Raw genomic sequence first — 17,176 nt, 5'->3', positions numbered from 1 at the left:
TCCCCTGGGGGCTGTGCCTGCCCCTGGTACACAGTGCCTGTCCCTCACTGACACTCGAGCGGCTGCCATAACTTCCATCTTGCCTGAAGAATTGGTATTCCCTTCAACTTTACACGTTGCTCAGACGTTTTATTTTTTATTCTTTTAAATATATTTTTATTGATTTCAGAGAGGAAGGGAGAGAGAGAAACATTAATGATGAGAGAGAATCATGGATCGGCTGCCTCCTGCACCCCCGACACTGGGGATGGAGCCTGCAACCAGGGCATGTGCCCTTGACCGGAATTAAACCGAGCCAAACCGGCTAGGGCTGCTCAGACATTTTAAATGCATTGATTTCTCTTCTTTCCTGGGAAGACTCCAGACTCATTTGTAGGACAGCCCTTGTCCCTTCGAATTGGAAGGGCTGGCTGAGTTACAGGATGGAATCTATTTCTTTTTACCACTTACATTGCTTCCCCCGTCTCCTTCTTACAAAAGCAGTCATACGCAGTGTCGTTCACACAAGGCGGAGAGGAAGAAAACCACCATAATCCTACCATCTGGACATAATTACGGTTGGGGTTTTAGTTCTTATCCTTCAAGCATTATTTCAGAAAAAGGGATATACACATTGGTTTTACATACACACACACACACACACACACACACACACGGGATCTTACCACAGACACGTGCTGTTATCACCACTGTTTCAGTTATTAAGACATTGTGGCCGAAACCGGTTTGGCTCAGTGGATAGAGCGTCAGCCTGAGGACTGAAGGGCCCCAGGTTCGATTCCGGTCAAGGGCATGTACCTAGGTTGCGGGCACATCCCTAGTGGGAAGTGTGCGGGAGGCAGCTGATCGATGTTTCTCTCTCATCGAAGTTTCTAACTCTCTATCTCTCTTCCTTCCTCTCTGTAACAAAATCAATCAATAAAAAAAAAGACATTGTGAACATTTCTCCCATTTCTCATTCTCATCCTTTTTAAGGGCTTAATAGTATTCTCTTGTACCAGTGCCCTGTAGTGCGCACCTAGGTTGTTCCTCATTATTTGCTACTAAACTACATTGAGCAGCCAGCCTGCTGGCTAAACGTTCATCCACACCCATGATTATTTTCCCAGGGTAAATTTTAGAAACAGAACGGCTGGGTCAAAGTTTTTCTAAAAATATATTTTTATTGATATTTCAGATAGAAACATCAATGATGAGAATCGTTTGACTGGCTGGCTCCTGCATGCCTCACATTGAGAATGGAGCCTGCAACCCGGAGCCTGTGCCCTGACCAGGAATTGAACCATGACCTCCTGGTTCATAGGTCGATGCTCAACCACTGAGCCACACTGGCCGGGCTGGGTCAGAGTTTTTGACTGTCAGGTTGGCCTTCCCACCAGCAGGATTTGAGAATGACCAGACCACATCTCTTTGCTCATACCAGGTATTACAGTAACAAAACCTTCTGAGTTTAATAAGTAAAAGCATATCTAGCTGTTTCCGTTTTGCAAATCCACTCTCGTGGGCCTGAGAAGGATGTAGAGGGGTGTGGTGGATGCTCAGATTTGGTGCCCGGATCCCCCGCAGGAGTGGGATGCTGGAAGTGCTATCGGCCAGCGGCTTCAGCTGTCGGCCCCGTCAGAGGTCAGCCACGCCAAGAACTGCCCTGCCCCATTCTGCCTCCTTCCTCGGCAGCAGCCTCACTGGGTGACTGACGTGACTGTACAGGGCTGCCCTCTTGCCGGCCAGTGTAGCTCAGTGGTTCAGTGTCGACCCATGAACCAGGTCACTTTTCGATTTCCGGTCAGGGCACATGCCCAGGTTGCAGCAACAGATCCTCAGTATGGAGTGTGCAGGAGGCAGCCGATCAGTGATTCTCTCTCCTCATTGATGTTTCTTTCTCTTCCTTCCTCTCTGAAATCAATACAAATATATATGTATATCTATCTATATATATAGATATATAGATATTTTTTAAAGGGCTACCCTCTCACCCTGCTCAGGACAGCTCTGGAAGGTCATCCCATTCTCAGAACTCCCTGGGGATCGGGGTCAGCAGAGGCCTCCGCTGAGACTGCGCCTGCATCTGCCTTCTCCCTCTGCCAGTTCTGTTTCCTTCTCTTCCTTCGCTGACCCCCAGGGCACTTCTTAATAAAGCTCCTGTGCACTGAAGAGTCCATTTCCCAGGGAGCCCAGCCTGTGATAGGCAGCATCCTCGTGTCCGTGTCCACCGGGGACGAGCCTGGAATGTTCGGAGGGCTGGGCTTTCCTTTTTGCTTTGAGCTGCCAGGACAATTTGGACTCCACCCAGAGCTGAGAAGTTCCGAGCCTTGGCAGGCAGCCCTGCAGGAGCTAGGCTTCCGGGTAGCCCCCGGCCGGGTTAATTAAGCAGCCAGCAGGGCAAGATTTACTGCACAGTGATCCTTACTCCTCTTGACACCGCTTTAAGATGACATCTCCAGAAATCAGGAATCGTAGCTGCCACTGTGCAATCTCACAGAGGGTATTTCACAGATGAGGAAATGGGCTCAGAGAAGGGAAGTAACTTGCCCGAGTTCACACAGCCAGGGAGCGCTGGTGCTTGAATTCACCCAGGACGGTCCATTCTTAAAAATCAGTGCTCTTTACACTTCACTCGAGCCACTCAGTGGTAATAATAATATGGATTATTGGATCATCATTCACTTTAAGTGACACGGAAACTGCAAAGCACTTAATACAAAGCCTGGCTCATATTAAGAAGCTGACAAATGTAAGCTATTGATCAGAAACTCCCCCAGGGCTTCCCTTTCTTAGAATAAAATCTGAACTCCTTTAGCACGGCCGACAAGGCCACACGGTATCTGGCCCTCTCTCTCCCGTCCTCCCTCATTTCAGTTCAGTGGATAAACCAAGCTCACACTGACCTCAGGGGGCTTCGCACTTACTGTTCTCTTTTCTTGGAATGCTCTTCCCCTTGATCTTTACTTGGCTGAAATTTCCATTCAAAATTCCATTCAGCCCAGCCGGCGTAGCTGAGTGGTTGAGCGTTGACCTATGAACCTGGAGGTCACGGTTTGATTCCCGCTCAGGGCACATGCCTGGGTTGTGGGCTCCATCCCCAATGTGGAGCATGCAGAAGGCAGCCCATCAGTGATTCTCTTTCATCATTGATATTGATGTTTCTATCTCTCCCTCTCCCTTCCTCTCTGAAATCAATAAAAATTAAAAATAAAAAAAGCCTTTTCCCTTGCACAACTAGAACGGGTGGAGTAAGGATTCAAACCTGTGAGTACCATGACAAACCAAACTCTTTAGAGAGCAGAACTCTAGCAGGAGGCTTCGAGTTCTGGCCTAATTCAATCATCAGACGGGTTATGGCCCAGAGAAGCACGGCAGCTTGCCCAGACACACAGCAAGTTCAAGACGGAATGGAGACTTGACTCTGGGGACTGGGGTGCCCCACAGTGCTCAGGCCAGGGTTTTTCTTTCCCAGCTGAGGCCATAGTGCCTCCCCATGGCCAAGCCAGTCAGCTCCCCTCTACACGATTTAAGAATGGAATTATTGGCCAAAACCAGTTTGGCTCAGTGGATAGAGCGTCGGCCTGCGGAATGAAAGGTCCCAGGTTCAAAAAAAAAAAGAATGGAATTATCGGTTTGGAAGACAAAGTTGCAGGTCACATCCCCAACCCTAGCTCATGTTTTTGAAAACCGGAATTCTTTGGAAGTTAATGGGAAACCCAGAATAATGGAAGCTGCCCTTAAGTGTTTGCAGAGGACTCTGAAGTGGTCCCAAGGAACTGACCGGTGACGATCGGGCTGAGTTAATAAAGCACCAATCCGGAAGCAGGTCTCAAGGACAGCTGACATTTATTTGCTGATGACTCTGACTAATCATACTTCAAACACAGCAGAAGTTAAGAGTCTGTCAGGTGAAGCCATTTCGTAACAACAGCTAAACGTGGTCCGTGGACAGTGCTGTGAGCATCTTCTCACGCTGAGGCCCTGGCTCCGGGCAAACAGTTGGCGGGAGGGCCTGGTCCGTCCGGCCTTGATGGGCGCCTCCGAGGAACTAGTTCTCATACTTGTGCTTGATGTGTTTCCACAGCTTCTGCATTTTAAAGACAAAAGCCACAAAGTTTTAAGTTTCCCCTCTCACATTTTACAATTATACTCCCACTGCCCTGGTCCCTAAAACGAGCTTGAGAGAAAGTCTTACCACGTCCTGACAGTTGCAGCGGGAAAATTGGAAGCAGTACCAGGCTTGTCACACATTCCTAATGTTTATAAAATGCTCTGAGCCCTGGCTGGTGTGGCTCAGTGGGTTGGAGCGTCCTTTTGTACACCGAAAGGTCATGGGTTCAGTTCCCCTCAGGGCACGGGCGGCAGGTTCAATCCCCAGAAGGGAGGCAACTGATCCATGTTTCTTTCACATCCATGTTTCTCTCCCTCCCTTCCTCTCTCTCTAAAATCAAGAAAAACATATCCTCAGGTGAGGATTAAAAAAAAACACACAAAAAAGATGTTATTACTTTTATAGGACATTGAGGTACCGAGATTGAGGGATCTGCCCCAAAGTACAATTACTAAGGAACAGAGCCGGGGAGACGGTTTACTTCTTCAACTCTAGGTATGACTTAAGGGATCCTAAACAACAGAGAGTCCCCAAAACACTTCACACCGAGCCATCCTCCTTTCCTCAGACCTGTCCTTTCTGGGTCAGGGACGAGCTGGACTCTCATTCCTAAAAATACAGAAGTCAGGACAACACACTTCCACGCCTCTCCCAAACGCGGGGAACGGCGAGCTGCTTGCAGGAGATGGAACTGTGGTAGGAGCTTTATACGGGCAGAATGCTGCCCTGGCCACAGGCAACACCGCGTTCGTGAACAGAGCCTGCCTGGCTACCGTGATGCATTACAAACTGAACGAACGGTGGGGGACAGGGCTATCTGCACAAGGCGTGCCCTAGTATAAGCCAGGACTTAATGATAAACAGTCTGCACGGCACCCAGCCCAGCGCCTGCCTGATCCCCCACCTCATGCTCCCAATTTCTCCTGAGGAATGTAGCATGTTATTGTCTTTCTTTTTTAATCCTCATCTGAGGACATGTTTTTACTGGTTTTTTAGAGACAGAGGGAGGTGGGGGGCGGGGGGAGAGAGAGAATCATTGGTAGGTTGCCTCCCCCACGCACCCCCACCCGGGATCAGGGATCGAACCCGCAACCCGGGTGTACAAATGTTCTTTCCTGAGTGGCACTGCCTGGCAGGCAGGGTGGCATCTTGCCTGTAGGTCCAACAATATTCACAGTAAATCCGAGGTCGTTACTGTGATCTATGTCACGGGTAGAAGTGAAGCTCAGCGATGCTAAGAAACTTGCCCCACTTAACGTCACAGCTGTAAAGAACCGAGGCCCAGCGTTCCCACGCAGGGCTCCGATTTCACAGCCCCGACTCGGAACCACCGTGAACGCCGCGCCACTGGCGCGGGAAGCCCTGGGAAGCGAAGGCGCCATCGGAAAAGGCAGCCGCGAGGTCTAAGGGGACAGATGTCCTTTTCGCCATCGTCCACCGCTCCAATCTGCCCTCGAAACCCTCCGCGGGGACAGGGGGTTCAGTCCCAGCCCTGACTTCCTGGTGCTGCAGCCCTAGGAAGTCCTTTGCTCTCCCTAAGGCTTCGGTCTGCAAGTGGAAAAGTGGGAGATCGCAATATTTAAACGCCCTGCAAAGTGGACTCTATTGACCTCGTTTGACGGTTTAGGATTCACCCCCGGCAGAAAGGGCAGATGGCAGTCTGCAGACAGAAGACGCGCAGGGTTCACCCCTCTTCCTTGTGAAGGTGCACTGCGCCCCGTCCCACCTCCCTTCCCATTGACACGCTCAGGTGGGCCCAAGGTCATGGATGGATGGCCTAGGCCCTCACCCCCTGGTTGATGTGCTCGTAGATCGCGTCCGCGCCTTGGTCGAAGGCACGCTCGAAGAACAGGGCACCCACGGCGATGGTTAGGGCGAAGGTAGAGGTTCTGCGGAAGAGCAGGGAGTACAGCCTCCCACTTAGCGTCGGAGCCGCCATGTTTCCCCACCGCCGAAGTAGAGACGCCGCGCCTGCGCCGCGGCCGACCTTGCTCTCCAAAGGCCTCCGACGTGCAGTGCTTTATGGGACATGTAGTCCCTCTGAATCTCCGTACTCGTCGTTTTGAATCACGGAGGTAACGGATGGCTTACACGGGACAAAAGTCTTATAAGGTTCAGATCACAGCAGCCCAAACTGTTTGGTAATATTTATTACACAATTTTACTCCTCAATCATTTCTTGCTGATTGAATATTGCTAACTACAATACCCAGAAACCCTCGCGCTCCCCCACCTACCCTCATGGTGTTGCAGCTTTAATTCGCAAAGGTTTCTGGGAAAGGAGAACTGATACCTAAGGAAGGACTACGAATCCCAGCAAGCAGTTCGCAACGCAAGGGCGGAGGAGGAGGAGCGCTGGGCCGTCGGGCCGGGCCGAGTCAGGTACCTTCTTTGCGGGACATCGAGGGTTGCGTTTTGGTCTCCTGTCCCTCACGGGAGGACTTGGGCTCTTCTTTCCAAGTCCGCGCTCCTCCCGGCGGGCCGCACCGTTGAACGGGTTTAGGAAGTAGAAGAGCGAGGGGCGTGGGCGTCTGGGTCCCCGGCTCATCTCCATTCCCTGATTCCTCGGTCAGTTTCAAGTTCTGGGCTAACGTTGGAGCCCGTGGCAAAAAGTCCGGTCCTGGGGGCTGAACCCATCCGCCCGACTCCAGGGAAAAGGGCGGTTCTTCCCATTTCCCGCATCTCTGGGCTTCCCATCCGAGAACCCTGGCCTGCAAGGCGGGAGGGCTGACACCATCATTCCTACCTGGGAATAGAAAGAACAGGAGCTTTGGGGTGCTCGGGCCGTCAACAGATATTTCATTCATTCATTCGTTCGTTTTATTATTTATTTACTTACTTATTTTCATCCTCTCCGGAGGATGTTGTGTGTGTGTTTGTGTTTTAATTGATTTTTAGAAGAGAGGGGGAGGGGAAGAGAGAGACACATCTAATGAGAGAGAAACATCTAAATCGATTGATTGCTTTCCGTACCGACCGGGGGGATCGAATCCGTCACCTAAGTATGTGCCCTGACTGGGGATCGGACCCTCAGCCTTTTCGTGCTCAGGACCACGCTCCAACCAACTGAACCACCCGACCAGGGCAACAACGGTTCTCTGAGCGTCTTCTCCGGGCCTGGCGCTGGGGACTCATTCTGCTGCGTGCGGGCGGGTGGGGAGGAGCAGCAATGACAAGCCAGCGATGCTTTGAAGAGCAGAAGACAGGTTAGCCAGAGGGACACTTAGCCAGAGACTTGCACGAATAGTAGGAACTCAAATAAGGGAGACGTTGCAGCGGAGGCCTGAGGCTGCTGCAGTCGGGGTGTCTAAGGGACAGAAGCAGAGTGGGCTGTGAAGAGGCGGCAGGGCAGCGCAGGTAAGGCCTTGTAGCCTGTGGGAAGGAGCCTTACGTTTTTCTAGCTGCACAGGAAGCCCCTGGAAGGTTTTCGGCTGGGTGGTGACCTGTGCTAATTTACATTTTAATGGCCTCATTCTGGCTGCTCTCTGTTTTGGTCAAGTTAAGTTTGAGCTGCCCCTGAGACATCCAGCTGAGATGTCTACAGGCAACTGGGGATTTGGCTCTGGAGTTCAGAGGAGAGGTCTGGGCCAGAGAGAAAAGCCATTGACTTCGGGGTGTGGCATTGGAAACCAGGGGCTGGATTCGAGGCCCGGAGCGGACTTGTAAACCGGGCAGTGATGCCTGAGTAGGGGCCTGGGAGGGGAAATGTGAGACGCTGTACATCCTCACTGTGGTTATTTTCAATCTGCAAAGCATCCTAGTACCCCTTCGGGATAGGCCGCTTGACGCTTCTGGGGAAGGAATACTTCCGTGTTGCTAATGACAAATCTGGCCGATGGGAAGTTCAGAGGAGGAATTATTTTAGGTGGAATGGGTGGGGAAGACACGGTTAGGTTGTGGCTTGTTTTATTTTTTTACCTCTTTAGTTAATTCTCTTTGGAGCAACAATTTTTTAAAACCTAATTTTCTGCAAGCCATCAAATTCAACTTAGAAATTATTATTTTATACTTAGACCTAGAAAAACAAGAAAAACGACCTTACCTTTTCCTTTGAGTAATGTTGAACACACTAAATCCCTTTAAACATTCAGCCCTATGAACAGCCTAATTGCATTGCCTTGCATATTTAATTCCACTTATAAGTGTAATATATTTGATTTTCTTTTTAAGTATCTCAGATACATAACCTAACAAGCATAATTTCCCCAGAATACTTAAACAGTTACTAAAACATCTAATAAATTAAACCTGTAAACAGTGAATTTTAAGTTCTTGTAAAGAGTTCAGTGCTTTTAATAGACAGATTCTCTTGTCACTGTTCTCAGTCTGGGGAGTTAGTAAAATACATCTCTGACATAAAATTAGGATATGGGGGGGCACCTTTAGTATCGTTATAGCACCCCAGGAGATCTTAATATGTAGCCAGTTTTTCCAACCATTGCTAACCTCTCCATTTGAAGTCACAAGTCTAATGCCAATTACTGACATATATTCTATCAATTTCCTAGCTATATACTTTAACTTTGATATTTTAAATTGGAATCACATTGCTTATCTGTCATCTACGCAACATGTCAAATTCTTTTCAATGTTCCTGATACTTTCAAATACCAAGTGTGCACTAACAATTACTAAATTCAGGACAGGAACATAAGTACGGGTGGGGCAAAGGTCGGTTACAGTTGTGAGGAGGTGAAACACAGAGTTTTTCCTTGTATTGTTTTTTATTAATTATTGTATTATTTTCCATACGGACACCAGTGGATCTGCTTTACACTGCCCTGTACAAGAAGTTTGATTTATTCTACTCTCTCTCTTTACAATTCTAAATTTTCCTGGAGTGTGACAGGACACCCAGCCAGGACGGGAAACAGTTTTATTCATGGACGTGAATACCAGTGAAGTCGGGGTTACCCCTTCAGCAAGCGGACCGATTGGTGACTGGGACTCGAATCGGGGGCCATGCCTCCCCAGGGGCGCTGTCCCCAGCAGAGGCCCTTGGATGCAGGGAATGGAGGCCGGTGAGCACAAGCTGTTCCCCTGGGCTTTTGTTCCTTAGCGGGTGCCTCCTAGCAGGTGCTAGACTCGCTGGTTAAAACGCAGGTTTCTGGGCCCCTCCAGATCTGCCGGGTCCGGATCCTGGAGATCTGACCCGGGAGACTTCATCTGCAATAAACCCCGCACAGGGAGCCACGGGAAAGTTGGAGCAGCAGTTATTTTAAGAGGGCTGGCCTGGTGCTGCCCAGGGCAGGTAAACTGGGGAGGCTGGTCCAGTGTGAGGAGGGGAGACCTGACTGGGTGGTAACAGAGGGTCAGATGGATTTGAAGCCCAGACTGGGGTGGGGGGGAAGAAGGGGGAGGCACACGCCGTTCTGAGCCTGGGTATCTGGCGCAGGAGCCTCCTTCAGACTATTTTTACCTTTTCCATTTGGAAGCTCTGGCCTCCTGGGACCTGTAACTGTCTGATGAGAAACCGTGTCTCCAGCCTGTGGCTCCCTGGAGCCCGATTCAGGTTCAGCCGCCTGCGCTGGGCCAGGTCTGCTTAGAATCGGGGCGCACCTATCAGCCTTCAGCCAGGGGCCAAGGGAAATGTCTCCCTTGCATCCCTTTCCAGGTTCATCCTGGCGAACCAGGTCACTGGAACCATCCGCGGTGTTTCCCAAGGAAGAAGAAATAGGGTTTATCCCTGCCTGACGAATTTCCCACTTTTTATGGGAATTTTTGGGGGACACTTAAAAACAATACATGCTAAATGTCAAAATGTAGAATAATAGAAAAACACAAAGTGGGGGGGAAAACCCTGCGCATAATCCTATTATCTAGGCATTACCACAGTAAATATTTTGTGTCTGCTCTAATCTATGTATGAGTGTGGGAGGCTTTTTTTCCTTATAATAGTGGTATTATATATTCTGTTGTGATGAGTTTTTTCCCATTGGTTTTTGGTGGGGTTTTGTTATTGTTGTTTTTTGAGTGGGGGTGGGGGGGAGAGGAAGAAAGAGAGAGAGAGAGAAACATCAGCAGACATTTTCTCAGGAATTTGGGAGTGGCTTAGCTGGGTGGTTCCGGCTCAGACCGCCCCAGAAGGTTGCACTCCAAGCCCAGGGCTGCACTCATCCGAAGGCTTGACTGGGGCTGGAGGGTCCACTTCCAAGATTACTCACATGACTGCCAACAGGGTTCGATTCCTTGCCACTTGGACCTCCCCACAATATGGCAGCCAGCTTCCCCCACAGCGAGTGATTAGAGGGGAGACACCAGGATGGAAGCCACAGCGCCCTTTTATAACTTGATCCTGTAAGTGACGTCCTGTCACCTCTGCTCTATTCTCTTATCACACAAAACCGTGATACAGCTTAGGGAGCAAACATCACACGGCACACACATGAGGAGGTGGTATCGCTGCAGGCCACGGCTGCTGCCACATCCACAGATGAGTGTTGAGCACCATCAGCATGTCAGGCGCTGCGCTAACACCGAGCGCGCATGCTTTAATCCTCATGGTAATCTTACGAAATAGTATTATTACCTTCCTCTTCCAGATGAGGCTCAGTGGGTAAGCAGTTTGCTGAGAGTTTCCCGGCCTGGAAGTGGCACGGGTGGGGTTCCCACCTGGGTTGAATGATTAGAGGAGGGTTGACGTGGGTGATCAGTGTGACTTCGGGGTGGCTTTCCCTCCCTCTGTTCTTCAGCCCATCACCTGCTACCTTGAAGGACCATCATTTCTCCCAGGGGGGTCCGTAGACTCTGCACCAGAGCCCCCCTAGATCCTGGCCCTCTCCCAGACCTGCTGCGTGGGAAATTGCTGTGGGCGGGGCCCCCACTGCCTTCTTCTGCCGGGAGGAAGGGTTGCACCTCGCTCCCTGGGGTGGAATGGAACGCGATCAGGATGAGAAAGCCCGGTGGTTGCTACAAAACACCGGGGCATCTGAGGGGGACCCCTAACATTGGGGCTCCCCTCAGGGAAGACATCTGGGTCTCCTTGGCATCCCTGTTGGAGCTGGTCCTCGGTGGGCAGTCTGTGGGCCACCCCCACAGGGCGGTTCCAATGCCATCCCATCCAGACGGCTGGCATCTGTGGCGCTGGGACGTTGCCATGCTCCTGGCGGGTGTGCAATGAAGCCGTCCGCTGGCTGCGGTGGGCTGTTTACCTGGGGTCTGGCAGCGCCATAATTAGAAGGGATGACAGGTGAGCTTGAGGGCAGCATGTGGTGAGCCCAAGTCCTGGGTAATTACAGTGTGTGTGCCGGCCCCTGGCCGCAGCCGAGCTGCTGGCTTATTTTAGCCTGGTGCCAGAGCTCTCTGTACCCGAGGCGCACACAATGGAAGGGACCAAGAATATCAATGAAGCACAAATGTCTGCCCCGTGACAGCCTTGCAGCGGAGCAGTGGGAGGGGAAAGAAGGGGTTCTGAGGTCAGGCTGACCCCCGTGTGGGTGCTGGCTCTGGCCTGTGTGGCTGCAGGGCCTCGGCACATGGCTTCGCAGGGCGTGGGGCTCCAGGCGGATGAGGAAGGACCTTTCTCAGTGTCTCCCCTAGCCTTGGCCTTGAGCACATGGGGAGTGTTTCTGAACCTGGGTCCTCATCTGTGAAAGGCCACCTTGATGGGGAGGGGGAGGGTCTCTGAGGGTTAAATGAGGAATGAGAGCCAGGGGCCTCGCCCGCAGGAGTCCAGTCTGAAGCTCTTCCCTCGCCCCAGCTCACCCCCTTCTCTGTTATCCTTTCTTCTACCCCCGTGTCCCCACTAGTTGGTCTTCTTTTCCTTGAGCCCAGAGGACGGAAGGCAGGTGCCCTGGGTGGCCAGGTGCGGGTTAAGTCTAGAGCTGGGCTCTGCCGGAGGCAGCGGTCCTTCGGGGAGGCTGGTGGTGGCAGTGAGAGGCCAGCCTTTGGGGTCTTAGGGTCTCTTCTCGCTGTCTTCCTTATCCATCCTCGTCGTCCCCCGGTTCAGACTTGAGGAGAAGAGGCCTGGCAGGGGTGTCGCGAGTGACTCACAAAGGGAAGCTGTCATCAGTGGGGCTTGTCGGGAGGAGACACTTGTGATTGGGAGCGGCCCTAGGGCCATTCGGCCTGTGTTCTGAGCCCAGCTCCGTGCTTGCTGGCGGTGTCACCTTGGCTACGTCATTCACTTCCTGCCCTCTCCTGAAAAGGCGTCACAGGTCCTGCCACACAGGGTGCCCTGAGGTGATGCGTTTAGAAAGCTTTTAACCTAGTGCCAGTGCAGCAGGTGCACAGTGAGCCAGGTCCTGGGCGACAGTGCTGGGCGTCACCAGTGCCATTGGTATTGCCCGTTCTTTTGTGGTTAATAATTCATCGGGAGCAGCACATCTCTGTGTATCCCTCCCCCAAGAGGCCAGTCAGACCCACCACCTCATTCCCACAGTGAAAGTAGAGCCCAGAGGGGGGCAACGACTTGCCCAAGGTCACACAGCTGGCTGCTCTGTGCCCTGCGTGGTTTCGTCCAGCTGAGTCCGCTGCACAGCCACCATTTCGTCTCGGCCTCCCAGAGGGACACCCCCCCCTCAGTCCCCCCCCACCACCCCACCCCCATCCCGGTTACTCTCCAGAGCCACAGCTCCTGGGCGCTTCAGGCTTCGTGAATGGCTTGGGTTAGCTCCCGGCCGTGAAGCGTTCATCGCTTACCATTTCAATCCAGCTCCTATAAGTTTATTGGCAAGACGGGTGTATTAGAGCTGCCAAATTTAATATATCAAGTCCGTGTGTCTGGGATGTGGTTTCTCAGCAGTAACTGGAGAAAAGAGGTTTTATGTGTTTTCATTTGGAATGACTGTCTGTTAGTAATCCCATTAGAGCCCTTGACTTAATGGCTGCTGTCCCCGCCTCCGCAGGCCCGCTTTCTCCCTTAGCCCGCTCGCTGCCGGGCCTGTCCAGGGGGCTTGTTTGTCTTAGTTCTTTCTCCAGCCTCCTCTTTTCAAGATGCATTTCCCTGTCTGTCTGCCCTGTGGTCAGGCCCCAGCTTCGTATTTATTTGCCAGATCCTGGGAGTCGAGCTTGTGCTGCCGGCCTGTGCTGCCGCCTCATGACCTTGGGGAAGCCTCCGGTCTTGGTCCCCTGGGCCTTGGGAACCTGCTCTGGGAAACGAGGGGCCAGAATATAGGACCTGAAGGGGGAGGGGCTGGTCTGGACTCAGCCTGTGCAGGTCCCACCTGACGGCCTCAGGGCACTTGGTCCTCCTCTGATCTTGTGGCACCAAACTCCCCGGAGAGTCAGAGAGTCACCCCCGACCTGGGCTGCAGATCTCCTGGGTCAGGAGTAGCTGCTGTGGTCACCACGGCTGGAGGCTCTTCAGACCCTGAACCGGCTGCCTGGGGACCTGCCACGGGAGAGCTGAGCCACTCTCCTGGGGAAGCCGTTGGCACCTCTGCCTGGGCCTCTGGCTTCTCTGGGCATCGAGCTGGTGTGGAAGAGAGGACACGCGGCGGCTGGAGCTGAGGGGACCTGGGCTTACCGAGCCTCGGTTGTCCCTTAAGGAAAATGGGAATTGATTTGTTTATTTAACAACTATCTGGTTGCCTGCTGTGCACTGCGCACCACTTTGAGTGCTGGAGCTTCAGCGATAAACAGAACAAAAATATCCCTGCCTGCGTGGATTTACCTTCCTACGGGGAGAAGAGACAGTGAACGGAACCAGGAACGTGTTACCTCACAGGGGATACAAATGAGGCAGGAAATGGGGAAAGCTAAGTGGAGGGTGGAGGGTTCTGCAATTTTAAGTAAAGTGGTCACGGTCGCTTCCTGAGAAGGTAGTGTTCGAGCGAAGATTGAAGGAGTCGAGTGAGCGAGCTTGGCAGGTACCGGGGAGGGCATCCAGGCAGAGGAACCAGCATGCAGACGCCGGGCGGTGGGCATGGGGCTGGCGTGCGTGAGGAGCAGAGCGGAGGCTGTGTGGTTGGCATGGAGAGCCCAGTCGAGAGGAGATCAGAGGCGTGGAGGGTGTAAGGTGGTGGTTCCCTGGCGACATGTGGAAAATTTAAGAAGTGCTGATGCCCAGGCCTCACCCTCACTGGTTCTGCTTTAACTGGCCCCGGGTGGAGGCTGGGCATCAGAATGATTAAAGGACCCCCCTGGGATGAGGCCCGCGAAGCCCCTCACGGGCTGTTGTGAGTTTTAAATGAGGCGGTGGGTGCACGGAAAGGCTCCCTACACAGCCCAGGCCCGGCCCGCAGGGAGCGCTCCGTCTGGTGGTGGGCATGGGCTTCGGGGTGTGGCGTCCCCTCCTGCCCTGACATGCTCTGTGCTCCCCAGGCAGGGCAGCCGCAGCGCGGGGCCATGGGGAAGCGTTACTTCTGTGACTACTGCGACCGCTCCTTCCAGGACAACCTCCACAACCGCAAGAAGCACCTGAACGGGCTGCAGCACCTCAAGGCCAAGAAGGCCTGGTACGACACGTTCCGAGGTGGGTGCCGCCGACTCGGCCGCCAGGCTGCGGGGCCCTGCCCTTCGCTCTGTGCTCCTTCTTATTATCAGACAAGGAAGCCCGTGGGCCAGCGGCCCAGCGCAGAGGGGCCTCCGAAGGTCAGACGGAGCATGAGCGCTTTCCCCAGCGAGCTTGACTGGGGCTGTTGTCAGATGCCTGGCCAGGCTCGGGCTGCTGTGGAGGTGATGTGGGAGTCAGTAGCTGAGAGACAGGGCAAGGCCAGCCACACCGATCCGGGCAGAGGGCGTGCAGGAGAGGGACCCGGCCGGAGAGGAGACTGGGAGGGGTAGAGCTGGGGGCAGGGCGAGGGCCACCACGCAGGACTGGAGGCCACAGTCAGGGGGCTGGGTTGTCCCAAGGGCAGGGAGCGGTCTTGGAGGGGCTTTAGGCAGCAGCCGGTGTGCCCAGAGCTGCATTTGACACTGATAACTGGCTGCTGTGTAAGCAGGGAGTGCAGTGAACGGCGCTGAATGCCGGGCCGACGGGTGGCTGAATAACCGAGCTTCCTCCGGGAGGGGCTGCTCAGAGCAGCTGTGACGGGTGAATGGACTGAGGCTGTCAGCACCTAGCACGGCCTGGCACCCAGGCACTCACTGCAGGAGCTGCTCTGCGCCGTGTCGTTGGACATGCACACTGAGCAGCAGTGAGGGAGGGGCCGAGGGGCTCAGCAGGAGTCAGCTCAAATGGAGAGGGAGCTGGGCGGTGGGGTGAAGGGTCCAAGAGCTCCCGGAATGAACCGAGGGGGGTCCGGTGCTCAGTGGGACCTGGGGAGCAGGATTCAGGGACAGGGCCCAGAGCCTGGAAGGGAGGAGCTGGGTCCCAGCAGCTGAGCAGGAAGGAGAAGGTGAGACAGAGTTCCCTGGTCTGTGGCTCAGAATTCACAAGAAGGGGGTGAGCATTTATTGAGTGCCTGCTGCATGCCAGGTGTCTTCATTTGCTTTTCTTAGTCATTCTCTAAAGCAGCGGCTCTCAGCCCCTGGAGCGAGGATCACCTAGAGACCTTGAAATTAAACAATGCTGGCCCCCTGACCCACCCCCAGAGGCAGGTTTGGGGCGGGGCCTGGGCATGGCCTTTTGAAAGCTCTCCCTGACTCTCCCCATTTCAGACGAGAAGCCTCACAGGCTCGGATGAGGGCAGGTGGCCAGGCTGCTCAGCAGGCCAGGCATGACTGTGGCTGGGGTCTGGGAGTGGGAGTGCCTGGGAGGCCTTTGACCCTGGTGGCAGGCAGAGACGCCCTGTCCCCCAAATCTTGGGGGCTGTGACCTGGCATGGAACTGGGCCTCAAGATCACCCTGGTGTTTGCTCCGAGTCCCAGACTCTCAGCTGACCGCTCCCTCTGAGCTCTAGCCACACTAGCCACTACAGTTACTGTACCCTCTGCAGACATGCCCTTCCTCCCTCGGCCTGTTCCCCATCTCAGTGCAGGCAGAGTCCTCCAGGGTGTCCTCCCCCCACAACACCCCTCCAGGGCATGTCCTTTGGCCTCATGCTGTTTACCCCGTTTATATCCGCGTGGATTAGTGTGGCTGCTGGACTGGAAGGAAGGACCAGGTCTGCCTTGTTCTCCACTAAATCCCCATCCTGGCACGGAGCCTGGCACACAGGGCGTGCTCAGTCAATGTTTGTCGGATGAATGTCTAAATGAACGAGCAAACAGACACGGGGCGTCGGGGCAGGTGTTAATGTTGGGAGATGAAGCGAGAAGGACCAACGGGGTCAGGTCACGAGGAGCCTTGAACACCAGGCGGAGGAGCGTGGGCCTCTGTGCGCAGGGCCCGGCCGGCGTTCCCAGCGCTGGGAGCAGTCAGTCGTAAGGGAGCTTTGAACAGTTCCCATGCTCTCCCCATCGACGAAGGGAAGCACAGCCTGAGACGGGCTTGGGCATCCGTGCACTTGAATAGCTGCCCGATGAGTCTGGGGTTGAGAACCACCAGTCAGGTGCTGGGCAGCCTGGCAGTCTCCTTTCAATCCTGAGCCACCCAGCCAGAATCCCTTGTGTAGGCTCATCATCCTGCCACCCTCAGCTGTCCTACCCCCCTACCCCACCCCACCCCAGCGGGGCCTGGGCAATGTCCTCTGCCCTCCACCAGCCCACCCCCTGGGAGGGTGTGTGGCATCAGCTGGCTGGACTGATCTGACAAGCCCAGTCCTGAAAGATGGACCCCTCCCCACCCTGCTGATCCAACCCCGCCCCCCCAGGGCACCCTGGAGTGAGTCCTCCCATAACCAACTCCTGGCCCCTGCAGCCTACCCTTCCCCCAGCTCCTCACTGCCCTGGGGAAGGGAGGAGCCCCCATTAGAGCCAGGTACTCACCCAGCACCACAGGGGAAAAGGTGGGGACTTTAGACCTACACTGCCACTTCCTGACCATGGGAACCTTTCTCCTGTCTGAACCTCAGTTTTCCCTTCTGCAAAATGGGGGTGTTAGTACTAAGCAGTGGGTTTGTGAGGAGGAAACGAAATCAGAACTGCTCCCATTGGTTGCGCATCCACTAGAGGGTCTCGGGCTTGGCTGCATGCCGGTGTCACCTGGGGAACATGATGCTGAGGCCACTCCCTACCCCACTTTCCTAGCAGGTCCATGTGCCATCAGGTAGAGGGGTCGCCTGCTTCCTCTGCCAGGTCCTGTCCATCCATTATCTGCTT

The 17,176-nt window shown here is 53.8% G+C and overlaps 2 protein-coding genes across 5 annotated transcripts in view; one reads left to right on the top strand and one right to left on the bottom strand.

Moving 5' to 3' along the window:
* Positions 1-3,811: 3,811 nt before the first annotated feature.
* On the bottom strand, positions 3,812-6,085 carry LOC102771720 (cytochrome b-c1 complex subunit 9). The gene is made up of 2 exons (XM_006762066.2): positions 5,883-6,085; positions 3,812-4,069 (listed from the first exon to the last, which is right to left on the bottom strand). The coding sequence occupies exons 1-2, from the start codon at positions 6,030-6,032 to the stop codon at positions 4,031-4,033; spliced, it is 189 nt and encodes a 62-aa protein (XP_006762129.1). The 5' UTR covers positions 6,033-6,085; the 3' UTR covers positions 3,812-4,030.
* A 289-nt stretch (positions 6,086-6,374) lies between these two features.
* Positions 6,375-17,176, top strand: part of ZMAT5 (zinc finger, matrin-type 5) — a 19,557-nt gene continuing 8,755 nt past the window's right edge. The window contains exons 1-2 of one of the 4 annotated variants that reach the window (XM_015562885.1): positions 6,375-6,475; positions 14,357-14,507. In XM_015562885.1, coding sequence (XP_015418371.1) covers positions 14,381-14,507 — 127 coding nt within the window. In that variant the 5' untranslated portion in view covers positions 6,375-6,475; positions 14,357-14,380. Of the gene's footprint in view, positions 6,479-14,356; positions 14,508-17,176 lie in introns of all 4 variants that reach the window. The other 3 variants (XM_006762065.2, XM_006762064.2, XM_015562884.1) reach the window with 3 other exon arrangements.

Source organism: Myotis davidii, unplaced genomic scaffold (assembly GCF_000327345.1).
Source record: "Myotis davidii unplaced genomic scaffold, ASM32734v1 scaffold478, whole genome shotgun sequence".
NCBI classification, from domain to species: domain Eukaryota; kingdom Metazoa; phylum Chordata; class Mammalia; order Chiroptera; family Vespertilionidae; genus Myotis; species Myotis davidii.
This window is presented reverse-complemented; position numbering and strand designations above follow the sequence as displayed.

What these genes read in the sequence shown, in the direction of transcription:
- LOC102771720 (XM_006762066.2), bottom strand. Translation starts at nt 6,032, where the DNA reads ATGGCGGCTCCGACGCTAAGTGGGAGGCTGTACTCCCTGCTCTTCCGC. An exon ending in ACGAGCACATCAACCAGGGG is followed by an intron (nt 4,070 to 5,882) that starts GTGAGGGCCTAG and finishes TTTAAAATGCAG; the next exon opens with AAGCTGTGGAAACACATCAA.